At 56.4% G+C, this 21,467-nt stretch overlaps 2 protein-coding genes across 7 annotated transcripts in view; both read left to right on the forward strand.

Annotated features, from left to right (window-relative positions):
• Positions 1-10,103, forward strand: part of ADAMTS13 (ADAM metallopeptidase with thrombospondin type 1 motif 13) — a 42,523-nt gene extending 32,420 nt beyond the window's left edge. The window contains exons 24-30 of the mRNA XM_031654777.1: positions 16-198; positions 5,116-5,320; positions 5,985-6,303; positions 6,768-6,914; positions 7,243-7,419; positions 8,610-8,794; positions 9,686-10,103. Coding sequence (XP_031510637.1) covers positions 16-198; positions 5,116-5,320; positions 5,985-6,303; positions 6,768-6,914; positions 7,243-7,419; positions 8,610-8,794; positions 9,686-9,892 — 1,423 coding nt within the window. The 3' untranslated portion in view covers positions 9,893-10,103. The remainder of the gene's footprint in view (positions 1-15; positions 199-5,115; positions 5,321-5,984; positions 6,304-6,767; positions 6,915-7,242; positions 7,420-8,609; positions 8,795-9,685) is intronic.
• A 508-nt stretch (positions 10,104-10,611) lies between these two features.
• On the forward strand, positions 10,612-21,392 carry CACFD1 (calcium channel flower domain containing 1). Of its 6 annotated transcripts, XM_003911150.5 has the most exons (6): positions 10,612-10,908; positions 14,182-14,254; positions 16,022-16,147; positions 18,577-18,684; positions 19,003-19,127; positions 19,226-19,374. In XM_003911150.5, exons 1-6 carry the CDS (start codon positions 10,788-10,790, stop codon positions 19,372-19,374), a joined length of 702 nt encoding a protein of 233 aa, XP_003911199.2. In that variant the 5' UTR covers positions 10,612-10,787. The 6 variants fall into 6 exon arrangements, with proteins under 6 accessions (XP_003911199.2, XP_009186186.2, XP_003911198.2 ...); XM_003911149.4 differs by lacking the exon at positions 19,003-19,127 and having other exon boundaries at positions 10,639-10,908; positions 19,226-21,392; XM_009187920.4 differs by lacking the exons at positions 10,612-10,908; positions 19,003-19,127 and adding an exon at positions 11,294-13,617 and having other exon boundaries at positions 19,226-21,392.
• Positions 21,393-21,467: the final 75 nt, after the last annotated feature.

The following is a 21,467-nucleotide window of genomic DNA, read 5'->3' on the forward strand; positions in this document are numbered from 1 at the left end:
TTCAGTTTGCTCCAGGTGGCAGTACAAGCTGGCGGCCTGCAGTGTGAGCTGTGGGGGAGGGGTCATGCGGAGGATCCTGTATTGTGCCCGGGCCCATGGGGAGGATGATGAGGAGGAGATCCTGTTGGACACCCAATGCCAGGGGCTGCCTCGCCCAGAACCCCAGGAGGTCTGCAGCCTGGAGCCCTGCCCACCTAGGTGAGTCAGCCGATGACGGGAGGGGCAGCTCCTGGTGTGTGCAGATGCCAGGCCAGGTGCTGTGGTATGCGCCTATAATCGCAGCTACTTGGAAAGCTGAATCAGGAGAATCACTTGAGTCCAGAAGCGCAAGTCCAACCTGGGCAACACAGTGAGACCTCATCTCTAAAAAAAACAAGACAGGGCCAGGTGTGGTGGCTCATGCCTGTAATCCCAGCACTATGGAAGACCAAAGCGGGTGGATTACCTGAGGTCAGGAGCTTGAGACCAGCTGGGCCAACATGGTGAAACCCCAGCTCTACTAAAAATACAAAAATTAGGCCGGGTGTGGTGGCTCATGCCTGTAATCCCAGCACTTTGCGGGGCTGAGGCAGGCAGACCACCTGAGGTCGGGAGTTGGAGACCAGCCTGACCAACATGGAGAAACCCCACTCTACTAAAAATACAAAATTAGCCAGGTGTGGTGGTGCATGCCTGTAATCCCAGTTACTTAGGAGGCTGAGGCAGGAGAATCGCTTGAACCTGGGAGGCCAAGATTGTGGTGAGCCAAGATCACACCACTGGACTCTAGCCTGGTCAACAACAGCGAAACTCCATCTCAAAAAACAAAACAAACAAACAAGAAAACAAAAATTAGCTGAGTGTGGTGGTGTACACCTGTAATCCCAGCTACTTGGGAGGTGGAGGCAGGAGAATCGCTTGAACCTGGGAGGTGGAGGTTGCACTGAGCTGAGATCGTGCTACTGCACTCCAGCCTGGGCAACACAGCGAGACTCCCTCTCAAAAACAAAACAAAACAAGATGGAGTGGGGGGCTCAGTGGCCCAAGAGCCAGTCTATAAGGAATAGGGCTACCTGGCAGGCTGTGCTAGGTGTGGGAGGTGAAGTTTAAGCACTGTGCAGGCAGGGTGCAGTGTGGGGAGGCCTGGGGGACAGACGAGGCAGCATTTCAGCAGAACCTGAAGCTGTGAGCACCAGCATTCTGATGTGGAAGACGGGAGGGATGGAGGTCCCTGCAGGGACACACACAGCCACACTAGGACACGGGACAGAATCATGTTCAAGTCCGTGAGGTCCAGAGCCCAGTGGTAAGGGGCGAACATTTGCCTACCTCATTTACAATTCTTTAATGGTTTCTTTTTGTAGGTTTGCATTTTTAATAAAGAAGCACTTTTCTACATCATATAGAAACGTCCAGAAAAGAATGTAATGGACATGTGTGTTCCAGCACTCAGGTTTAATAGATAGCACCCTACTGCCATGTTTCCTTCCTGTCCACTTACTTTATTTATTTATTTATTTATTTATTTATTTAATTTTGAGATGGAGTCTCGCTTTGTTGCCCAGGCAGTGGTGCAATCTTGGCTCACTGCAACCTCTGTCTCCCAGGTTCAAGCCATTCTCCTGTCTCAGCCTCCCGAGTAGCTGGGAATAAAGGCACCCACCACCACACCCAGCTAATTTTTGTATTTTTAGTAGAGACAGGGTTTACCATATTGGTCAGGCTGATCTTGAACTCCTGACCTCAGGAGATCTGCCTACCTCAGCATTCCAAAGTGCTGGGATTACAGGAATGAGCCATCGAACCCAGCAAGTCTCCTTAGTTTTAAATAAATCCAGTTACAGATAAGATTTCACTTAAATTTAGGCTGGACGTGGTGGCTCATGCCTGTAATCTCAGCACTTTAGGAGGCTGAGGTGGGTGGATCATTTGAGCCCAGGAGTTTGAGACCAGCCTGGGCAACATGCCAAAACCTCATCTCTACTATAAATACAAAAATTTGGGCATGGTGGTGCATGCCAGTATTCCCAGCTACTCGGGAGGCTGAGGCAGGAGAATCACCGAATCACCTGAGCCTTGGGAGGTCAAGGCTGCAGTGAGCAGAGATCACACCACCACTGCACTCCAGCCTAAGCAACAGAGTGAGACCCTGTCTCAAAAAAAAAAAAAAAAAAGATTACATTTCTACATTTATTTTAGACATTATTTATTTATTTATTTATTTATTTATTTATTTGAGACGAGTCTCTACTCTGCTGCCTATAGGCTGGAGTGCAGTGGGCTTGATCTCAGCTCACTGCAGCCCGGCCTCCTGGGTTTACGCCAGCCATTCTCCTGCCTCAGCCTCCCGGTATTGGGATCACAGGCGCCAGCCACATTGCCCGCTAGTTTTTGTATTTTAGTAGAGACGGGTTTCACTGCGGTTAGCCAGGATGGTCTTCATCTCCTGACTCATGATCTGCCCCTCTCGGCCTCCCAAAGTGCTGGGATTACAGGCTTGAGCCACCGTGCCCGGCCTTTACTTACATTTAAACCGTGTACTAATGTATTTGCAAAGTAGGGACCAAGGGATTTTTTTTTTTTTTTTTTTTTTTTTTCTAAATTGTTAACCAGCATCTGTTGAACAAGCCCTGATGCCCCCAGGTGGCTCCTCGGTGGTATTGGTGTATGTTAGAATCTATGTCTAGGCTTTCTACTAGGTTTTTTTCTTCTCCTTTTTTTTTTTTTTTTTTTTTTTTTGAGACAGAGTTTTTCTCTGTCACCCAGGGTGGGGTGCAGTGGTGCAATCTCAGCTCACTGCAACCTCTGCTTCCTGGGTTCAAGTGATTTTCATGCCTCAGCCTCCCGAGCAGCTGGGATTACAGGTGCCCACCACCACACCCAACTGATTTTGTATTTTTAATAGAGACAGGGTTTCACTATGTTGGCCAGGCTGGTCTTGAACTCCTGACCTCAGGTGATCTGCTGGTTTCTGTTTGTTTTGTGTGTTTTTTTCTAGCTATTCTCTTGCCCATAAAAAATTGTTTTAAATGTTGTAGCTTTATAGCCATTTAACATCCGAGTCACAAGTGTGTCCTGATTTCTTTGCCTGTGCTAAAGTCCCTTGGCTGTGTGTCCCATTTATTTTTCCACATCACATTTAGAGATGATCTTGGATTTTATGGGAATTGCAGGGTTTTTCACACTGCACGCTGCCTGCATGGTGATTAAACTTCACCTCCCACACCTAGCACAGCCTGCCAGGTAGCCCTGTTCTCTACAGACCGCTTCTTGGGCCACTGAGCCTCCCCTCACTATGTTGCCCAGTCCTGACTTGAACTCCTGGGCTCAAGTGATTCTCCTGCTTCAGCCTCCCGAGTAGCTGGGATGCAGGCACAAACCACATGAGCTCTGGCTATCCCTCTGACGTTGGTGGCTGTGTTCTCTACAGACCGCCTCTTGGGCCACTGAGCCTCCCCTCACTTTTTTTCAGAGATGGGGGTCTCACTATGTTGCCCAGTCCTGACTTGAACTCCTGGGCTCAAGTGATTCTCCTGCTTCAGCCTCCTGAGTAGCTGGGATGCAGGCACACACCACGTGAGCTCTGGCTATCCCTCTGATGTTGCTGTAGCCACTCTGGCCTCACTGTCCTGGAACATTCCAGGGATAATCCCCCGACTTAGGGCTTCTGTGCTAGCTCTCACTGCCTGATGTCTTCTGTGGATATCCTCGAGGCCCTGGATATCCCTCCCCCAGGCTTGGCTCAGACACCACAACTCCAGAATGACCCAGAGCCTTCCCTGAGCATCAGTCCAGAATGGCATGCTCGTCCCTCCTGTGACATTCTGCTTGGCACTTTGGGAGGCCAAGGCGGGAGGATCGCTTGAGCCCAGGAGTTCTAGACCAGCCTGGGCAACATAGTGAAACCCTATCTCTACAAAAAATACAAAAATTGGCCGTGCGCAGTGGCTAATGCCTGTAATCCTAGCACTTTGGGAGGCTAAGGTGGGCAGATCATGAGGTCAGAAGATTGAGACCATCCTGGCTAACATGCTGAAACTCTGTCTCTACTAAAAATACAAAAAATTTGTCAGGTGTAGTGGCGGGCGCCTGTCGTCCCAGCTACTCGGGAGGCTGAGGCAGGAGAATGGCATGAACCCAGGAGGCGGAGCTTGCAGTGAGCTGAGATCGTGCCACTGCACTCCAGCCTGGGCGACAGAGTGAGACTCCATCTCAAAAACAAAAACAAACAAATAAAAATTACAAAAATTAGCTGGGCATGATGGCACACGCTTGTAGTCTCAGCTACTTGGGAGGCTGAGGTGAGGGGATGGCTTGAACCCTGGAGGCTGAGGCTGCAGTGAGCCATGATTGCACCACTGCCCTCCAGCCTGGATGACAGAATGAGACCACATCTCAAAGAAAACCATTAAAATAAACTAAAAAATAAAATTTCTGCAATACACACGACAGCCCCCACAGCAAAGCAGCATCCAGTTGCTCATGCCAGTGATGCCCAAATGGAGAACAATCCATGCTCCGAGAGGCGGTGGGGTCTGGTTTGGTTCACTGCCACCTCCCAGTGTCATGTAGAACAGCGCCAGGCCACAGAAAGCACAGGTCCAAGAGGCAGCGCTGCAGGGTCATGGGGGAGAACAGTATTGTGATGAAGATCCCAGCTCCCTTGCAGGCGCCTGGGTTCGTGTCTGGGCTCTGAAGAACGCGGGCCATAATTAGTTATTGAATGATTACAGATCAACATGGGCAGGGTTAAGGTCCTCAGCCTTCCCCCTTGTAGAACGTGGGGTGGTGAGATCTATCTCCTGTTACCCAGGGGCTCGCTTCCTGTTGCTGTTACTTGGGTCCATAGGCAGCCCCTGGGGTGCTGACAGGTGTTCTGTGAGAAAGGCGATGAGAGGGGGATGTGCAATTAGGGAAAAAGAAGCCTCTTTCTTCCAGGGCCTTTTGGTAGCTCTCCTGTGGCTGTGAGCCCTGGCCCCAGACAGGAGGGGCTCTGTGGCTGCACTTCCCATCTTGCCTGGCCACAGAAGCTGTCTAGGCAACTGTTCGAGGACACGCGGGTGGAGAGGGGCCCGCATGGGACAGTACCGTTTCTGGGGAGATCCAGCCTCTCTTTGGGGTCTTCTCTTCCTGCAGGTGGAAAGTCACGTCCCTTGGCCCATGTTCGGCCAGCTGTGGCCTTGGCACTGCTAGGCGCTCGGTGGCCTGTGTGCAGCTCGACCAAGGCCAGGACGTGGAGGTGGACGAGGCGGCCTGTGCAGCACTGGTGCGGCCCCAGGCCAGCGTCCCCTGTCTCATTGCTGACTGCACCTACCGCTGGTATGTCAGCACCTGGACAGAGGTGAGCACAGCGGGCACTTGGGATCCCTATGGGGCTGGGGCGGGCATCAGCTGTGGCTGCTTATGTGTGAGGGAGTCTAGGGGGCATTGGTTCATTGTGTCCCCAGAAAGGAAGGAGAGAGCTGGGTCTGTTGGTGAGGGGGCACCTAGAGGCAGATACACAGAAGGCCTAGAGCCTGTGGGCAGCTAGGACTTAAGAGGCTCTTAGGTTTGGGGACACTGGAAGATGAACAGCAGGCCACTCAGCTCTATACAGATGACAGAATGCCAGCTGTGCCATGCACCTAGCAGGGCAGGAAAGACAATGGTAAATGGGGCTCAGGCTGCCCCCTGGAGGGGCTCGCTCATGGTGTGGAGGGGGCACAGGGGCACAGCAGACAGAGACGAGCCACAGCCCTGCAGGCCTGCTTGCTCTAAGGCTTGGAGAGACAGAGAGGCCGTGAGGGTGACAGGGACCCAGGCTTGAATTCTGGCTTCTCCCACCTACATGACCTGTGCTGGGTGCCCTCTCTGAACCTCAGTTTTTTCATCTGTGGAATGGAGACACTTACCTGCTTCCCAGCTTGTACAAAGATTATATTGGATCACTCCTGGCCTGTGGTTACCACTGTCCTTGTCACTTTCTGGCAGGGTCAGCTGTGACTCCTCTTCCCCTCTCTTGGCAGTGCTCTGTTTCCTGTGGGGATGGCATCCAGCGCCGGCATGACACCTGCCTCGGACCCCAGGCCCAGGCGCCTGTGCTGGCTGATTTCTGCCAGCACTTGCCCAAGCCAGTGACTGTGCGTGGCTGCTGGGCTGGTCCCTGTGTGGGACAGGGGACACCCAACCTGGTGCCTCACGAAGAAGCCACTGCCCCAGGACAGACCACAGCCACCCCTGCTGGTGCCTCCCTGGAGTGGTCCCAGGCTCGGGCCCTGCTTTTCTCCCCGGCTCCCCAGCCTCGGCGGCTCCTGCCCAGGCCCCAGGAAAGCTCGGCACAGTCCAGTTACGTCCTGTCCTCCTTCCCGTCGGGCAGCTGCTGTAGGAGGGGTGGGCAAAGGCGTCTCCCTCTGGGAAGGACTGGCACAAGAGCTTGGTCCCTGGGATGTGTGCCTGGGAGGCCAGGATCAGGGCTGGCCCTCTTCCTCCCCGGCAAAGCAAAACCTCCCTTTTACTACTATTAAGGGGAAGTAACTTGAAGTTAGGAACCCAGCTTGTGAGCCCCCTAGCCTCTGGGCTGCTCTGCATGTGCCCCGCTTGCTGGAGCATCTGGAAGCAGCCCTGTGCCCTGAGGGTGATGGTTTGACCTACCTAGCCCCTGTACCTGTCCTGAGAAGGCTTCCAGCTGGGCCTTGGGGGACAGGGTCCACCCCTACCTCCTGGTCTCCTTCCTCAGCTTGGAAGCCCTGGAGCCTGCCCTGCTGGAAATCCCGGAAGCACTGCTTACCTGTCTCCTGCTCCCTTTTCAGGTGCCTGTGGCAGGCAGCACCTTGAGCCAACAGGAACCATTGACATGCGAGGACCAGGGCAGGCAGACTGTGCAGTGGCCATTGGGCGGCCCCTCGGGGAGGTGGTGACCCTCCGCATCCTTGAGAGTTCTCTCAACTGCAGTGCGGGTATGTCTAGGGCCGTGCAAGCAATGCTGCCAGTTATGGCCCCTGCCAGGAGCCAGCACAACGCTGCATGCCCCGTTCCTGGCAGGAGCCCCATGTACATTCCCAACTTTAGTTTGCATTCCATCTCATGACTGGGGAGTGATGATCTGCATTTTACAGATGAGGAAACTGAGGCTAGGAGAGATTAAGTGACGTGCTCAGTTACTTAGAGTCACATAGCCAGCAGTGGGAGAGGCGGGACTTGAACTCAGCTCAGTCTACCCCGGAGCCACTCCTCTGCTGACCAGGTGTGGTAGTGCTGGACCCTCACTGCCCTGCCGCTTCCTAGGGGACATGTTGTTGCTCTGGGGCCGGCTCACCTGGAGGAAGATGTGCAGGAAGCTATTGGGCATGACTTTCAGCTCCAAGACCAACACGCTGGTGGTGAGGCAGCGCTGCAGGCAGCCGGGAGCCGGGGTGCTGCTGCGGTATGGGAGCCAGCTTGCTCCCGAAACCTTCTACAGAGGTATGGCCAGGCCTTCTCCACCTCCCCTGGGTGCTCCGGTCCTGGCAGGGAGGCTGGGTGGGTGCTGCTGGGGATGGGGCCAGTCCCAGTGGGGTAGTGGGAAGATACAGAGGGAGCTGACTGAGATGGAAGGAGCTGGGGTTGGCCAGTGTCAGTCTGTACATGCCAGGGAGAGGTCGCAGGATGAGTGCTACATCCCTCCTCTTTGGGACTGTGCAGCAAGATGGATGGATGTGGGATGTGGTCCACATCCTCAGTCAGTCCCTCAGGCCTCTGCCCCACCCCCACCCACCCCGCCCCCAACCCTCCAGCCTTTCAAGGCCCTTTAGGGTTTTTGTGAGAGCCGCTGTCCCTCGGCCCTGTTCTAGTGCACTGGTGTGAGCACACATGCTTGTACATGCGTGTGCACCCACAAGCACACCTCAGACAGAGGATGCCACCTCAGGGACCCCTGCCTTGCCCATGGCCCCCTAGATACCATCTGATAGCCCTCTCGGTTGTCCTGGGGGGCTTGCCCTCTCCCAACAGTCCGAGCTGGCCGAAGTCGGCTTCCCTAGCCGGTTCCAGAGGTTCCTCGGCTCCCCCAGGTGTCAGGGGCTTAGCAGCAGTGGGCTAGCCTCTTCAGAGACCTAGTGCGCCTCCTCCTTGCCCCAGCACCTGCCTGGGCAGAGAGCTGTGTATGTGCCTTAGCGCACAGGCGCTGCTGGGTCCTGCCAAAAGGCCATGAGCCCACTGTCACCGTTCACATTGCTTCTCGCTTCCCGGCCCAGCCCCACCCACGCAGGCACCTGCCTTGAAAGAGGTGCAGGAGGTACAGGCAGGTGGCAGCTCCAGTGAGCTCCGAGGAACAGCAGTGGCTGCCATGGGTGGAGCCTATCCTTGGTGCCAGGTTCAGTGTGAAACACTCTTGCACATGTGACATCATTGAGTCCTAAAGACCACTCTGCTCAGTGCATGCCATTGTTTCCTTCAGTTGCAGAGGAGGGAACCAGAGCTCAGAACATTTAGCCTTTGCCCAAAGTCACTGGGCCAAGAAGTGGTAGAGGTGGGGTTCAGCAGGGTTTGCCTGGGAACCCCAATATTGACCACAGTGCCATGCTGCCCTGCACTGCTTCCCGGCTGTGAGTTGCCCTGGCCTGTGGCATCAGTGGTCTGTCTGGGTTTCTATGTCCCACTTGCTCCCCCTGCAGAATGTGACATGCAGCTCTTTGGGCCCTGGGGTGAAATTGTGAGCCCCTCACTGAGTCCAGCCACGAGTAAGGCAGGGGGCTGCCGGCTCTTCATTAATGTGGCTCCGCACGCCCGGATTGCCATCCATGCCCTGGCCACCAACATGGACAGTGGGACCAAGGGAGCCAATGCCAGCTACATCTCGGTGAGGCCCAGCATGGGGGCTTGTGCTGTGATTCTGGACAGCTTTCCCTAGGGGGTGCAGGACTAGGGGACCCCCTTCAGTTTATTTCAGACTCAAACCCTCCAAATCATTAGTGAAAGAATGGGAGAAGAGCGCTTCCTCCACGTATTCACCAAGAAATGTTTTTTGAGCTACCTACAAGAGTGAAATAGTGGCTCACACCTGTAATCCCAGCACTTTGGGAGGCTGAGGAGGGCAGATCACTGGAGGTCAGGAGTTCGAGACCAGCCTGGCCAACATGATGAAACCCTGTCTCTACTGAAAATACAAAAAGTAGCCAGGCATGGTGGCGTGTGCTTGTAATCCTAGCTACTGGGGAGGCTTAGGCACAAGAATCACTTGAACCCGGGAGGTGGAGCTTGCAGTGAACCCAGATCGCACCACTGCACTCCAGCCTGGGCAACAGAGTGAGACTTTGTCTCAAAAAAGAAAAAAAAAAAAAAAAAAAAAGCAAAATGATAAAGAATGGTAAAGACCTTTCTGATGTAGACTGACAGCTAACCCAGGACTGAAGCATAATTTTACAGTCTGATATGACTTGGACAGAGGAGCACCCTGCACCCTCCCCAAGGTTTCCTGTGTCCTGGGAGAACTGTGTTCTGCAGGGTATCAGCTTCCCCAGACGAGGCAGCCTGGCCCTGCGCTGGCACCCTGACTGTGTGTCCTCGGGGAAGTGATGTAACTTCCCTGGAGCTCAGTTTTCTGGGTAGAGTAAAAGCGTACTCCTAGGAGGACTTTGTAAGCATTAAATGTGATCCGGAATCTGTGAGCCCCAGCACATTAAGGGCTAATTAATGTGAGTGCTAATTATCACTTATGGCCGGTCCTTCTGGGCTGCCCCTTTTCTCTCAGATCCGGGACATCCACAGCTTGAGGACCACAACGTTCCATGGGCAGCAGGTGCTCTACTGGGAGTCAGAGAGCAGCCAGGCTGAGATGGAGTTCAGCGAGGACTTCCTTAAGGCTCAGGCCAGCCTGCGGGGCCAGTACTGGACCCTCCAATCATGGGTACCGGAGGGGCAGGACCCTCAGTCCTGGAAGGGAAAGGAAGGGACCTGACGGTGAATGAACATTTGTTACGTGTCTGGCCAGCCCTGGAGGGTTGACCTCTGGTCTCAGTGCTTTCCAATTCGAACTTTTTCCAATCTTAGGTATCTACTTTAGAGTCTTCTCCAATGTCCAAAAGGCTAGGGGGTTGGAGGTGGGGATTCTGGAAAGGAAAGGCAGCCCCCATTTCCTCGGGTACCAATAAATAAAACATGCAGACTGACCGGCGGTTTTTTCTTATAAGCTGTCCAGACCTGGCTTGAAAACCCATCCCATGGCAAGGCAGGGATTCGCTGGCCCCGCTTGGCTCTATCTTGATCTGCGCAAGCCGCTGGACATCCCTAGTTATCTTCTTCCTATCCAGGAAGAAAAGCCAATCAGGATTCCACTCCGAGGCTGGCGCATTTGCCAGCTCCCTGCGAAGCCCCACCCGTGTGTCCTGGTGTGAGGGTCTGACCCCTAAGGTGTCCGCGCGCCGCCAAACCCCGCCCCCTATGCTAATGAGTGCCCGCCTCCTTCAGGAGCAAGTCTCTGCAAACTGCGGGCCTCCGCCCCCTGTGCTAATGACGCCCGCCCTCCTCGGGCGCACCCCTCCGATGCCTGCGAGCCCCGCCCCGTATGCTAACGAGCTCCCCCCCGCCGCGCAGCACCTCGCCGCAGCCTGCGGGTCCCGCGCCCTACAATAATGAGCACCTGCCACCCCTCGAGCTCACCTAGCCGCGGCCTGAGGGTCTCGCTCCCTATGCTAATGAGCACCCGCCTCCCCTCGGGCACACCTCGCCGCAGCCTGAAAGCCCCGCCCCCTATGCTAATATGCTCCCTTTCCCACAAGGCAGCGCGCCGGTTCGGACGCGGCCGGCTACCGAGCCCTTTGTGATTGCTGTGAGCTGCGCCTGACGGCGGCACCATGAGCGGCTCGGGTGGGGCGCCCGCGGCGTCCGCCAGCTCTGCGCCGCCCGCGCAGGAAGAGGGCATGACGTGGTGGTACCGCTGGCTGTGTCGCCTGTCGGGGGTGCTGGGGGCAGTCTGTGAGTACCCGGTCCGGGAGAGGGGGCCGGCCCCGCCGCGCATGCGCGGCGCGCCCCGCCCCGCCCCGCCCCGGCGGCCCCAGGGGAAAGGACCCGCTGGGGGTCGGGGGCCTGCCGGGCGCCTCCCGGGGCGGAGGAGTGGCGGGGCAGCCGGCGTCCCGGGGTTACCATGGTTACCATGGTTACCGGCTCGGGCCTGGGCGCCTTGGTACCCTGGGCTGGGCTAGCGCTTCTGGGAACATTCCCCGAGGGACCAGAAACCCCAGGGCGGGGGGCACCGGCCTGGGGCACGTGACTGAGCCCTTCCCTCGCCCCCCAGGGGCTTTTGTGAGACTTTCTCAGTGATGCTCACGAAGCGCATGCCCACCTCGCCCGTAGTAAGCGTCAACTGTTGACTTGGGCGTAGGTGACGGCAGCCACGTTGCTAACCTTTGGGCGAGGATTGTTTATAAGGGAGGCGGGTGCACGGCTAGCTAGATTTCTGGCAGGAAGCCACCGGGCGGAAGTTTGCTGAGGGTCAGGTGGTGTCAGGGCATAGGTGGCCCCCGGGGGCCGCGGGGCAGTGAGCTGAGGGCCGGGCCTCTCCCTGGGTCCTCTGTCCAGTGTCAGCTCTCCCCCGTTGCTGCTGCCTTAGCCGCCTATCACCGGCCCTCCTCCCCTTCTCCGTACGCATCCCAGGCACAGACCCTGACCTTAGGCTCCCAGGGAAGCTAGGCTCTTACGCGCAGCCAGAAAAGGACAAAGAGGGAGGCAGGTCTGCTCCAGGAGTGAATGGAAGCTGTACAGCTGGCCTTCCAGGGAAAGACAAGTCTGTCTGAATGATATCCTTTCCTTTCCTGTCTGCCCTCAACCTTGTGAATTACTGGAGTGGGCAAGGTCTTATAGAATGTCTGTCGAGGATGTCTGCAGGGTTTAAACACTGGCACAGAGGGCTAAATCTGGGCCTGGGCAGGGCAGACCCCATCAGCTCTCCTGCCAGAATGACCATCTTTTCACCTTAGGTTCCACAGCCTTTCCAGGTGGGTGGAGGGTGGAAGGAGGTTGAGGGTGGAGGGATGTTGAGGCAGGAGGGTGCGGGGCTAGGAGTGTGCTGCCCTTGCTAGGCATGCCCTTATCCGGAGGCAACTGGATACAGTAGGGCAGGCCCTACCCCCAAATCACAAAGAGGCCCCAGATTTGTGCCACTGCTCTTCAGGGCAAGTACGCTTTTGACTTTGTAGAAGAGACTGGTGGGCTTGAAGTTAGGCATTGGTTCCAGTCCTCTCATGTCTGGTTAGCTGTTTTCCCCGCAGATTAGGGTGAGCAGTGCAGAGGGGTGACGTGGTTAGTGGTGAGAAAGGAAAGGTGCTGACTGTGGCCTGTAGGCCACACCTCCTTCCTTCTTGGTCAGTGACCCTGCCGACTCAGATTAGCCCTGGAGTCTTATTCAGTTCTGTGTCTCTCAAAGTGAGGTGCCTGTGCCTTTCCCAGGAGTACCTGGGGCTCTGTTGGGTCTACAGATGAAGCTTCAGGAGAAACCTGTGGCATTGCCCTGAGTTGTCAGTTACATCTGCAGAATTTTGGGGGCACGATTATATGAATATTAAATGCTGTATTCCAGGGTAGAATGCAAAAATGCAGCGTGTTTTAGAGATGCAGCAGGAATTCAGACAAGGGTTGTGTGCCTGGCTGGTCCTTGGGGTAAGGTTTTCCTCCAGGGTGAGGGGATCAGAGAGAGGAGCTGGAGAGGGTCTACCCTGGGTCCTGAGAGCATCTGGAGGTGATATCTTGGGAGGGGACAGGATTGTGTGGTGACAGCCCCTCACGTGGAAGATATCAGCATTGAGGTCCCCAAGTGGACATCCTCCAGCCCTTTATTGCTAAAGGATTCCTGGCTGGAGCCTGCTGGTCTGGGTTGACACCTGGTCCTCCCCCAAGGCTGGCTGTGGGTTGGACAGCTGGGGTAGGGTTGGAGCTGGAGGCCAAATGCTGACTGCAGCAGGAAGCACAGCCGAGCTGTCAGGTGAGGCCAGGCACAGCGGAGAGGCAGGGAGCCGTGTCGCCCTTTGGGCACTCTGCTGGGGCAGGCAGGCCCCTTTGCACCTGTGGTTCTGGAACCCCTTGCTGTCTGAAGGCAGATGTCTAAGGCTGTGCTGAGGAGGAGTGCAACGCTTGAGTCCTTGGTTTTAGAAGGAGACCCTGGGGGCCCACGAAGCAGTCCCACTGCAGTTCGGCTCACTTTATCTGGCTTCCTTGCCTGCTGTCTGCATAAGGTTACCTGGGAAAATGGAAAACGGCAGAGTTCCAGACCCAGGTGGAGGGGTCAGGTGCAGAGGAGCTGCTGCAAGTTTAATGAGCTGGTTGCTAATTGCTGCCTCCAAGGCCCCCGCTCAGCGATGGCCTGGGCTCGCTCCCTGCCCAGCAGCCAGCTCCCTGGACCCTCCTTGAAGGCTCCTGGAGTTCCTGGTGAAGCCGGGCTGCAGGCTGTGGGTAGAGGAGGGAGTTGGGGGCAAGAGACCCTGCTGGTGAGGTGCAGCAGGGAGGCGGGGAGTCAAAGCTGCACATCTGGGCATCAGAGAAGCCACGCTCTGGGCTGGAGGAAGACGCCCCCTCCCCTTCCTGGCCTCATGGCATTTCAGCGGTGTGTGGCTGGGCTGTGGGACTTGCTCATGTGCAAGAGGAGAAACGGGCCTCGGCAGATGAAGATAGCATGCCAGCGGCACAGGGCTGGTGAGGAAGTTAGACCTGGAACTGCTGCTCGGTCTTACCTGGTTCCCATCTCTGTTCTGAGAGAGGCACCCGTTGTCCCAACCAAAATCCAAGCCACATTTTCTGAGTCAGAGGACTTCCTGTGTGGCTGGCCCTGTGAATGGTGACAAGTGACCCTTGCCAAAGGCTGAGTCTTGGGAGAGCACTGGCCTGAATCCTTGAGGGACATTCTCTCTTTAATCCTCCTTTAATCCTAACCTCCCTTTGAGGTGGATATTGATGTAGCTGGGGTCAAAGGGCCAGATCCTCTGAGCCCTGGCGCGGAGAGAGGGGGCCGTGAGATCCACCTGCCACCTTGCTGCCACCTTGCTGCCACCTTGCTGTGGGGCCTGGGGCACGCCGCTGCACCTCTCTGCATCTCCTCACCTATCTCAGATGATAGAGGGCAGGCTTCTGGGTGCTGTGAGAACTGTGTGCTGAGCATCCGCAGAGACTCTCGTCCTTTCCAGTCATCTCCCGAGGCTGCCATCCCAGCGGGCTCCCCCTGACTCCTTGCTGACTCCTGCCCGTCTCTCTTGTTTCAAGCTTGTGCGATCTCTGGCCTCTTCAACTGCATCACCATCCACCCTCTGAACATTGCGGCCGGCGTGTGGATGATGTGAGTAGCACATGGCCGTCCCGCCCCAGGGGTCTCGCTGGTCGGGAGTCTGTGGGGCACCTCCTGGGGCAGAGGAGTGGCAGGGGCCGTGGGAGCGGGCATCCTTGTGGTTGCCATGGTTACTGGCTCCAGCCTGGGCGCCTCAGGGCTTGTGGGTTTCTGGCCACAGCATGGGGCTTCTTCCCCTTCATATCCCTACCACGTTTGGTTTCCTAATGAGAGGTCAGGGCCCAGGGAACGCCCACCCTGGCCTTCATCCGGTGCAGGGGCGAGGCCATCAGTGCTCCAGACATTTCTGGAGCATCCGCTGAGACTGCAGATGCCAAGTCCACTACACTGGGGCCCTCGCCCTCTGGAAGCTCCCAGGACTGGAGTGGGGAAGGCCGTTTGTTGGGGCTGGCTGAGGACTGGGTTGGATGGTCCGCTGGGAGAGGACGCTCTAACTCGGAGCTGTGCTAAAGATAGATGGGAAAGGCGGGTCGGAGTTGTCACGGGAACCCGCGGTCAGAACACCCTCATGTGCGTTCCATGCCCACCTCCTGCCAGGGTGGCGCCATCCCGTCAGAAGGGAAGGTGGGGTGAGGGCAGGCCCGTGCGACTTGAGGCACATGAGAAGTAGCTGTGACCAGGAATTGACTGTCCTCGTGGGGCTTGGTGCCTTGAGGGGCACAGAGTTGGACGCGATTCAGATCCCGTCCTCAGTGACCTATGGCCAGTGGAGAGCCTCGGGGGCCTGCTGTGGCGGGGTCCCCAGCGCCTGTGCTGGCCAGTGGTGGATAGGGAAAGGGGATGGACAGAGAGGTGCCTGCCCCAGCTTCAGGGGGTGGAGTCGGAGCCTGGCCGAGTTTGAAGTGGAAGGGGCTGGCCCAGCACAGAGTGAGCCAGTGCTTGGAGGCCTAGTGTGTGGGAGGCTTGGGGCGGGGTGCAGTGGTTAAGAGTAGCAAAGAGAGTGCCTGCCCTGGGCTCGGGGTGGCTCTTGGGTGTCCTGAGCCTGCATTTCTGTTACACAGGCATAATGATGGCACTTTTCTCCCAGGCGTGGGGACAGACAGAAGGGCCTGGTTCAGTGTCTGGTAACTGATTGTTACCCATGCATAGAGAATACCATGACCACAGCAGACACCCTCCATCACCAGTGGCGTAGCTGTTCCCCCCTCAAACATGGGGCTGGACGCAAGGACTTGCTAAAGTTCTTCCTCCCCAGCGTGGGCTTCCCCAGGGTGTCCCTGGGCCTGGGGCCAGTGGCATCGGGTGTGTGGGCAGCTCTCCGTGACTGTTTCGGGACTGCATGGCTCCAGCTCTCTGCCTCCCTGGTGGGGCAGCCTTCCTGGTGCTGGTGCCACTGACGGCTCTTGATGGCCATGGCAATAATACTAACAGCAGACAGAGGACACAGCTGCCAGTGCTCCATCTGCGGATGAACCCGCTGCAGTGTTATAGCAGTGCCATGATGTGGGGTCCCCTTTCCTCCCTCTCACACAGGAGGAGGAGAAACGGCAGCTGAAGCCCAGGGGCTTCCATCTAGGAGTGTTCAGTTCAGCTGGGGAGATGGGTGCAGGGGCAGCTGGGGAGGGCTGGAGTCTTCAGCAGAGGCTCTTCAAGGGGTACGAGCAGGTGCCCTGGAGCAGCCGGGCGGCTTCCCAGAGGAAGAGGGATGAGGGCAGGAGGGTGAGAGAGGTGGCATTTCTTATGGCACTGGCACTGGGGGCCGCCCTCATCTTCCTGGGATTGTCAGTTGCTGCTTTTCTCCTGCCCTGGTCCCTGCAGCATGAATGCCTTCATCTTATTGCTGTGCGAGGCGCCCTTCTGCTGCCAGTTCATCGAGTTTGCCAACACGGTGGCGGAGAAGGTGGACCAGCTGCGCTCCTGGCAGAAGGCTGTCTTCTACTGCGGGTGAGGGGCTACTGGGCGGGGTCCTGTGACACAGTTCCCCAAAACCCCACTGACAAAATAGGACCCAACAGTCAGGTGAGGGTGGGCAGTGTATTCAGTTCCTCTCTGTAGAAGTGTAAACTGGGATTGCCTTTGTGCACAGTGATTTACTGATAGCTGCCAAAACATGCCCCAGCGGTTCTGCACCCAGGAACTCAGCTGTCGCTGTGCTGTAGTCACTGGAAGGTTCAGAGGTATATGAGCATGTGTGGCAGCATTCCGTGCAGTTGAGAGAAATGGGAAGCGTCTGGAATTTTGGTCCATCCACTGGGAGTTGTTAACCAGATGATAGTAGGTCTGTAGAACATGCTTCTCTGCAGCCTTTGCGAAGAGTGGGTTCATCTAGATGTCCTGGCGTGAAAGGGGAGAAGCAGGTTGCAGAGCAGAAAATGTGGTTGCCCGCTAAATACGCTTGTTCAAAATTTTCCCATTTCTAACAATGAAATCAATATGTAATACTTCTCTGAGTCATAAGATGGAACTAATTTCAGGATAAGTTTAATGCATGGAAGCTCCTAGAATAATGCCTCCAGTGCATAGGAGGCTGGTGGCAACAGTATTGATTATTGTCTAGGTTCTCTTTAGAAAGAAGTCTAGATGCAAGCTTGCTTTCCCTTCAGAGAGGCCTGGTAGTTTTGATGGTAAGAGCGCAAGCCACATGCTTACTTGTGGAGCCATCTCCTGCCGTATCGAAGTCACGAAGGACACAGGATCACAAAGCTCTTATCTACATGCAGTGTCATGTCGCTAGGGGTTTAAAAAACTGTATTTTAAAAATGCTAGCCATAATAGAAATTCATTAACAATAATTTGGAAAATAGAACAATGTTACTGGAAGCACACTGCCTGCTAATCTTCTGATGTGTGTGCTTCCTGTCCGCAGGCATTTTTTAAAAGCCTGCTCTTAACACAGTTATAACCATTACGAATAAGTTTGTATCCTGCTTTTTTCACGTAGTGTCATGATACAAGCATTTTAACATCGCCACAGATTTTATAACATTCTTTCAATACAGGAATGTTCGTTCAGCTGGATGATTTTCTTCATTTCTTAACTGGTGTAACTCGAGCTGTGATAAACATCTGTCTGCTAAAACTTTTTCTGTGTTTATGATGATTTCCTTAAGATCTATTTTCAGGTGTGGAATTACTGGGTCAAGGATTCTGATCATTAAAAATATTTTAAGATGTGTGGCTATGTTGCTTTCCAAAGAGGTCCCTTGAGTCTCTCCCCTGCCTGCACCCCTGCCCAGGGTTGCGCACCACTTCACATTTGCATTTATCTATTCGTTATCTAAGAGGAAAAATAGTTTCCCGCATGTTCCCAGTGCATTTTCTGATTTGAAAATTTTCAAGTTTCCTTTTTAACCTGTGGGAACCTCAGTGTTCTGCTTCGCAAGTTCAGTGTGTTTTTCTGTGTTAAAGAGTCAATGATCCTTGGTTGTATTTCCTGCAACTATTTTTCCAGCCTGTTGTTTGCCTTTAATTTTGTTTTTGTCAGAAGGTTCCCCGCTGTGGTCTTTCTTTTTCTTGGTAATTTCTATTCTTATTTTATCATTTGGAAGTTTTTTAATGACAGAAAAATCTCACAACCACATGTCTACAAGAATGGACATTCAGGTAGAATGCAGTGGGCCATGAGTCTCGTCCTCCCGCACAGGCAGCCTCCTCTAGGGAGGCGACAGGACAGAGCGCTGGTCTCCAACCTGCAGGTATCCTCCTGGCCCAGTTAGCCCAGGAATTGCTGCTGGCCTGGAAATTCCCGCCAGGATGGAGAATCAGCCCCGGGGATGCTTACGCCCCAGTGGACCCTGCCACCAGGTGACGCCAAACAGCAGCAAGATCGAGGCTGACCCTGCGGACCCCGCAGCCTGCAGGCCTCCCATGATGAGACCTTGTGTTCCATGTGGTTGAATTCTGGGGACCTTACTTGTGGCGATGTGGCTGGTGTTACTCTATGACTCAGTGCATTTATTTAGTGCCTGTGGTGTTTAGCATTATGTAGTTAACATGCTTGACCTCAGACAAAAGTTTGATCCCCTCTCCATGGTGGAGATTTTGAGTAACTTGCCCGCAAAGCTCTTGCCACAACCTCTTTCTGTCACAGCGAGGGCACTGGACCATCTCGTTACTGTTTAGCCCTTTTTGGGACCACAGACCCCTTCAAAAATCTGATGAAAGCGTTGGATCCTACTCCCAGAATGGAACAGTTTTACAGACAAGTTCAGGGCCGATCAAGGACTTTCTGAAGCTGTGTCTCAGTTGATTTTTTGGGATCCTTCCTGTGCCCTGGGTGTCTAGAAAGGGGGCTGGGCCGAGTCTGGGAAGCAGGGAAGGATGTAGTGGCTGTGGGGCCGGAGTGCCCCCCTTGACCTCTGCTTCCCCCCCAGGATGGCGGTCATTCCCATCGTCATCAGCCTGACCCTGACCACGCTGCTGGGCAACGCCATCGCCTTTGCCACGGGGGTGCTGTACGGACTCTCTGCTCTGGGCAAAAAGTGCGTCTGCTGGGCCCAGCCCCTGGGCAGGGCCTTCCTTCCCCCCGCCACCTCCCCTACCGAAGTCCCTCAGTAAGGAGGGTCTGAGAGTGGCCCCTTTTAGCCAGTGGAGACTGAGGCAGAGGCCCCAGTGACTCATCGGTGCCTCCAGGGCTCAGCTCTAGCAGGTGAAGACAGAGGATTCACAACACTTCTGCGTGGCCCAGTCTCGGCCTGTCCCGGCCTGCAGCAAGGGTAGCAAACATATGACTGGTGGGAGCCCCTTCCCCTCCCGGGTCTGCACCGGGCATTGTAGTCAGTTGCCACCCTCTCCTGCAGGGCCCAGACTGAGGCTGGTTCCTTCTCAGCCCAGCATCCCAAGCAGCCTGGGCCACTCTCAGAGGGGACAAGACAGGCCTTTGCCACCCCAGCAGTTGTCTCTGGGGAAATCAGAATGCCTGCAGGTCACACTTGGGTCACAGGGCAGGAACCGGGCAGTAGTCAGGAGGGCTGTGGGCGTGGGGCTGGCGCTCCACGTGACGCTGCCTCTCTCTCTCCCCAGGGGCGATGCGATCTCCTACGCTAGGATCCAGCAGCAGAGGCAGCAGGCAGATGAGGAGAAGCTCGCGGAGACCCTGGAGGGGTAGCTGTGAAGGGCTGGGCACCCCTCCCTCCCTGCCCCCTCCTCTGGCTCTGTGTGAGTCCAAGTGAGGCCTGGACTGTCCACACTGAGGCACAGCCTGGAGAGGGGCTTCTGCACCTGCCCCTACACCTGGAGTCCTCTGCTCCTTTCTCCAGACTTGCTTAAGCCAGGAGCCCCTGACTGCTGGTGTGAGAGTCTGGGCTGCTGGACTTGAGGCAGAGCCGAGCAGAGCCTGCAGCAGCTGTGTGGACACCAGCTGGCCTTGCTCCTCCGCTGGGTGGGTCTGCAGACCTCACACCACAGACAGGGCTGCCAGTGACCTGCTGTGACCTGACAGCAGCTTCCCCTGGAGATGCTGGTCCTGGCTTGAGGGGAGGTGCAAGTGGGACCCTGCCACCTGGGCACTGAGCAGAGGGACCTCCCCCAGCTCTCTTGGCAGGTAGAGCCCCAGGGTCCAGGACAGCCTGCCACTGCCAGCAACCTCCCACCACTGCTTAGGGTGCAGCGCCCACTGCCACCCCGCCTTCTCAAGAAGCCCATAGGGCCCCTAAGGTGCATCCCTGTACCTGGAACTGCAGCCACGGCAGTGACCGGACAGCTGGGTGGGGGATGCTCCCTGCCGACTCCTGGAACCTTGGACGGGCCACCCCAAGACCCCTCAGCTGCCCCTGCTCCCTGGGCCTGCTAAGGCAGGTTCTGCCCATCACCCCCCTCCCCCGCTGGCCTTGGTGCTAAGGAAGTGGGGAGAGCAGGCTCTCCCTGGCCTCACCGAGGGTGCTCACCCTCTCCCTGGTGTGGCCCCGTCATGTCAGCCGCAGCCCGGCCCCGTTAGTGGGTCAGTGGGTCTGACCTCAGCACCCACTCAGGTTCTCCTGCCGGCCTGCCCAAGCCCTGCCCTCAGGGAGCTTCTGCCTTTTTAAGAACTGGGCAGAGGCCACAGTCACCTCCCCACACAGAGCCGTCCTCACTGCCCCGGGTACCAGGCCATCTGGAGCCAGGCCTACCCAGGGAGGACACGGAGAGCTGGTGCCCAGGAAGTGTATCCCCGTATTCCCTCTGCCCCGTGGCCTCAGCCCGCTGGCCTCTCTGACTGTGAGGCTGGCTCTTGGCCGTGGGGCAGGTGCCTGGTCAGGCCTGGCTTCGCCCGGGTGGGGCTTGGCAGAGGTGGGAGGGTATGGAAGATATTCCATCTGGGTCCGACCCCAGGCTGGGCCTGTGCTGAGCTTCGGGAGCAGAGGTACTGGGTCTTGCTAAGTGGACTGTTTCCCAGGAACACCTCTTGGGCCCATCTGCGTCTGAGGCTGGGAGTGGCAGGCTGGTGGGCTGGGTGTGGGGTTCTTTGGGTCCTGCCCAGTACTGCCCTGGGGACTTGTCTGTGGGCTCCTGGGTCAGCAGCACCCCACCCCCGGGAGTCTGGCCAGCTGAGCCCCAGGGTGGCAGGGGCATTACAGCCTGGTGGACACGTGCCTTCAGGGTTCCTCCGGGGCCACTCTCCTCAGGCCAGTGCTGGGTTCAAAGGGCTATGTGTGTGTGTGTATATGTATGTGTGCGCGTGCACGCATTTGTCCCATGTATGCAGTGAGTGAGACCTGTCTACCTCCCACGAGAAGCAAGGGCTCTGCCTGCCCTCTGCTCATTCCTACCCAGGTAGTGGGGCCCCGGGCCCCCTTCTGCCTGGCCTGCCTGCTGCTGCCCCTGCCAGAGGGGCCTCAGTGACAGCCAGAGACAGCAGAAGGGTTGGCTGTGGATCAAGGAAGGCTGCCCCTGTGACCTGTGGGGAAATGGTGGGTGCACAGCTGGATGCAGAGGTGGAAGGCCCTCAGCCACAGGCCAGAGCGGGCGGGTCACCTGTCCCAGGTTCCCAGCAAGTCTGCAGCTGTGCGGACCTGGGGCCTCTGACCCTGTCTCCCAGGGAGTGCGCTGTCCAGCAGGGGCCCTGCCTTGCAAGGAACATCTCTTATAGCGGCCAGGCCACTCCTGCCTCGTCTGGGCTGTGTGTGGCGCTCTTTCCCCCTTGTCTGCACCTCTGTGTTGTGTGTGCGTCTTGAGCAATAAAGCGCGGCCGTGGCTCGCGTGCCTGTCCTCACTCCCTTCTGCTTTGGTGCCTGTGTGTGTGTGTGGAAGCCAGGCAGGAGCCGCTGGCCCAGGAAATAACTACAGG

Source organism: Papio anubis, chromosome 13, assembly GCF_008728515.1.
Source record: "Papio anubis isolate 15944 chromosome 13, Panubis1.0, whole genome shotgun sequence".
In the NCBI taxonomy this organism is placed as follows: Eukaryota; Metazoa; Chordata; class Mammalia; order Primates; family Cercopithecidae; genus Papio; species Papio anubis.

Coding starts and splice junctions, on each gene's coding strand:
- CACFD1 (XM_017949513.3), top strand. CDS start 13,026: ATGTCTAAGGCTGTGCTGAGGAGGAGTGCAACGCTTGAGTCCTTGGTT. Junction 13,618..14,181: donor ATGCCAGCGGCACAGGGCTG/GTGAGGAAGTTA, acceptor TCTTGTTTCAAG/CTTGTGCGATCTCTGGCCTC. Junction 16,148..16,760: donor AAGGCTGTCTTCTACTGCGG/GTGAGGGGCTAC, acceptor ATTATTGTCTAG/GTTCTCTTTAGAAAGAAGTC.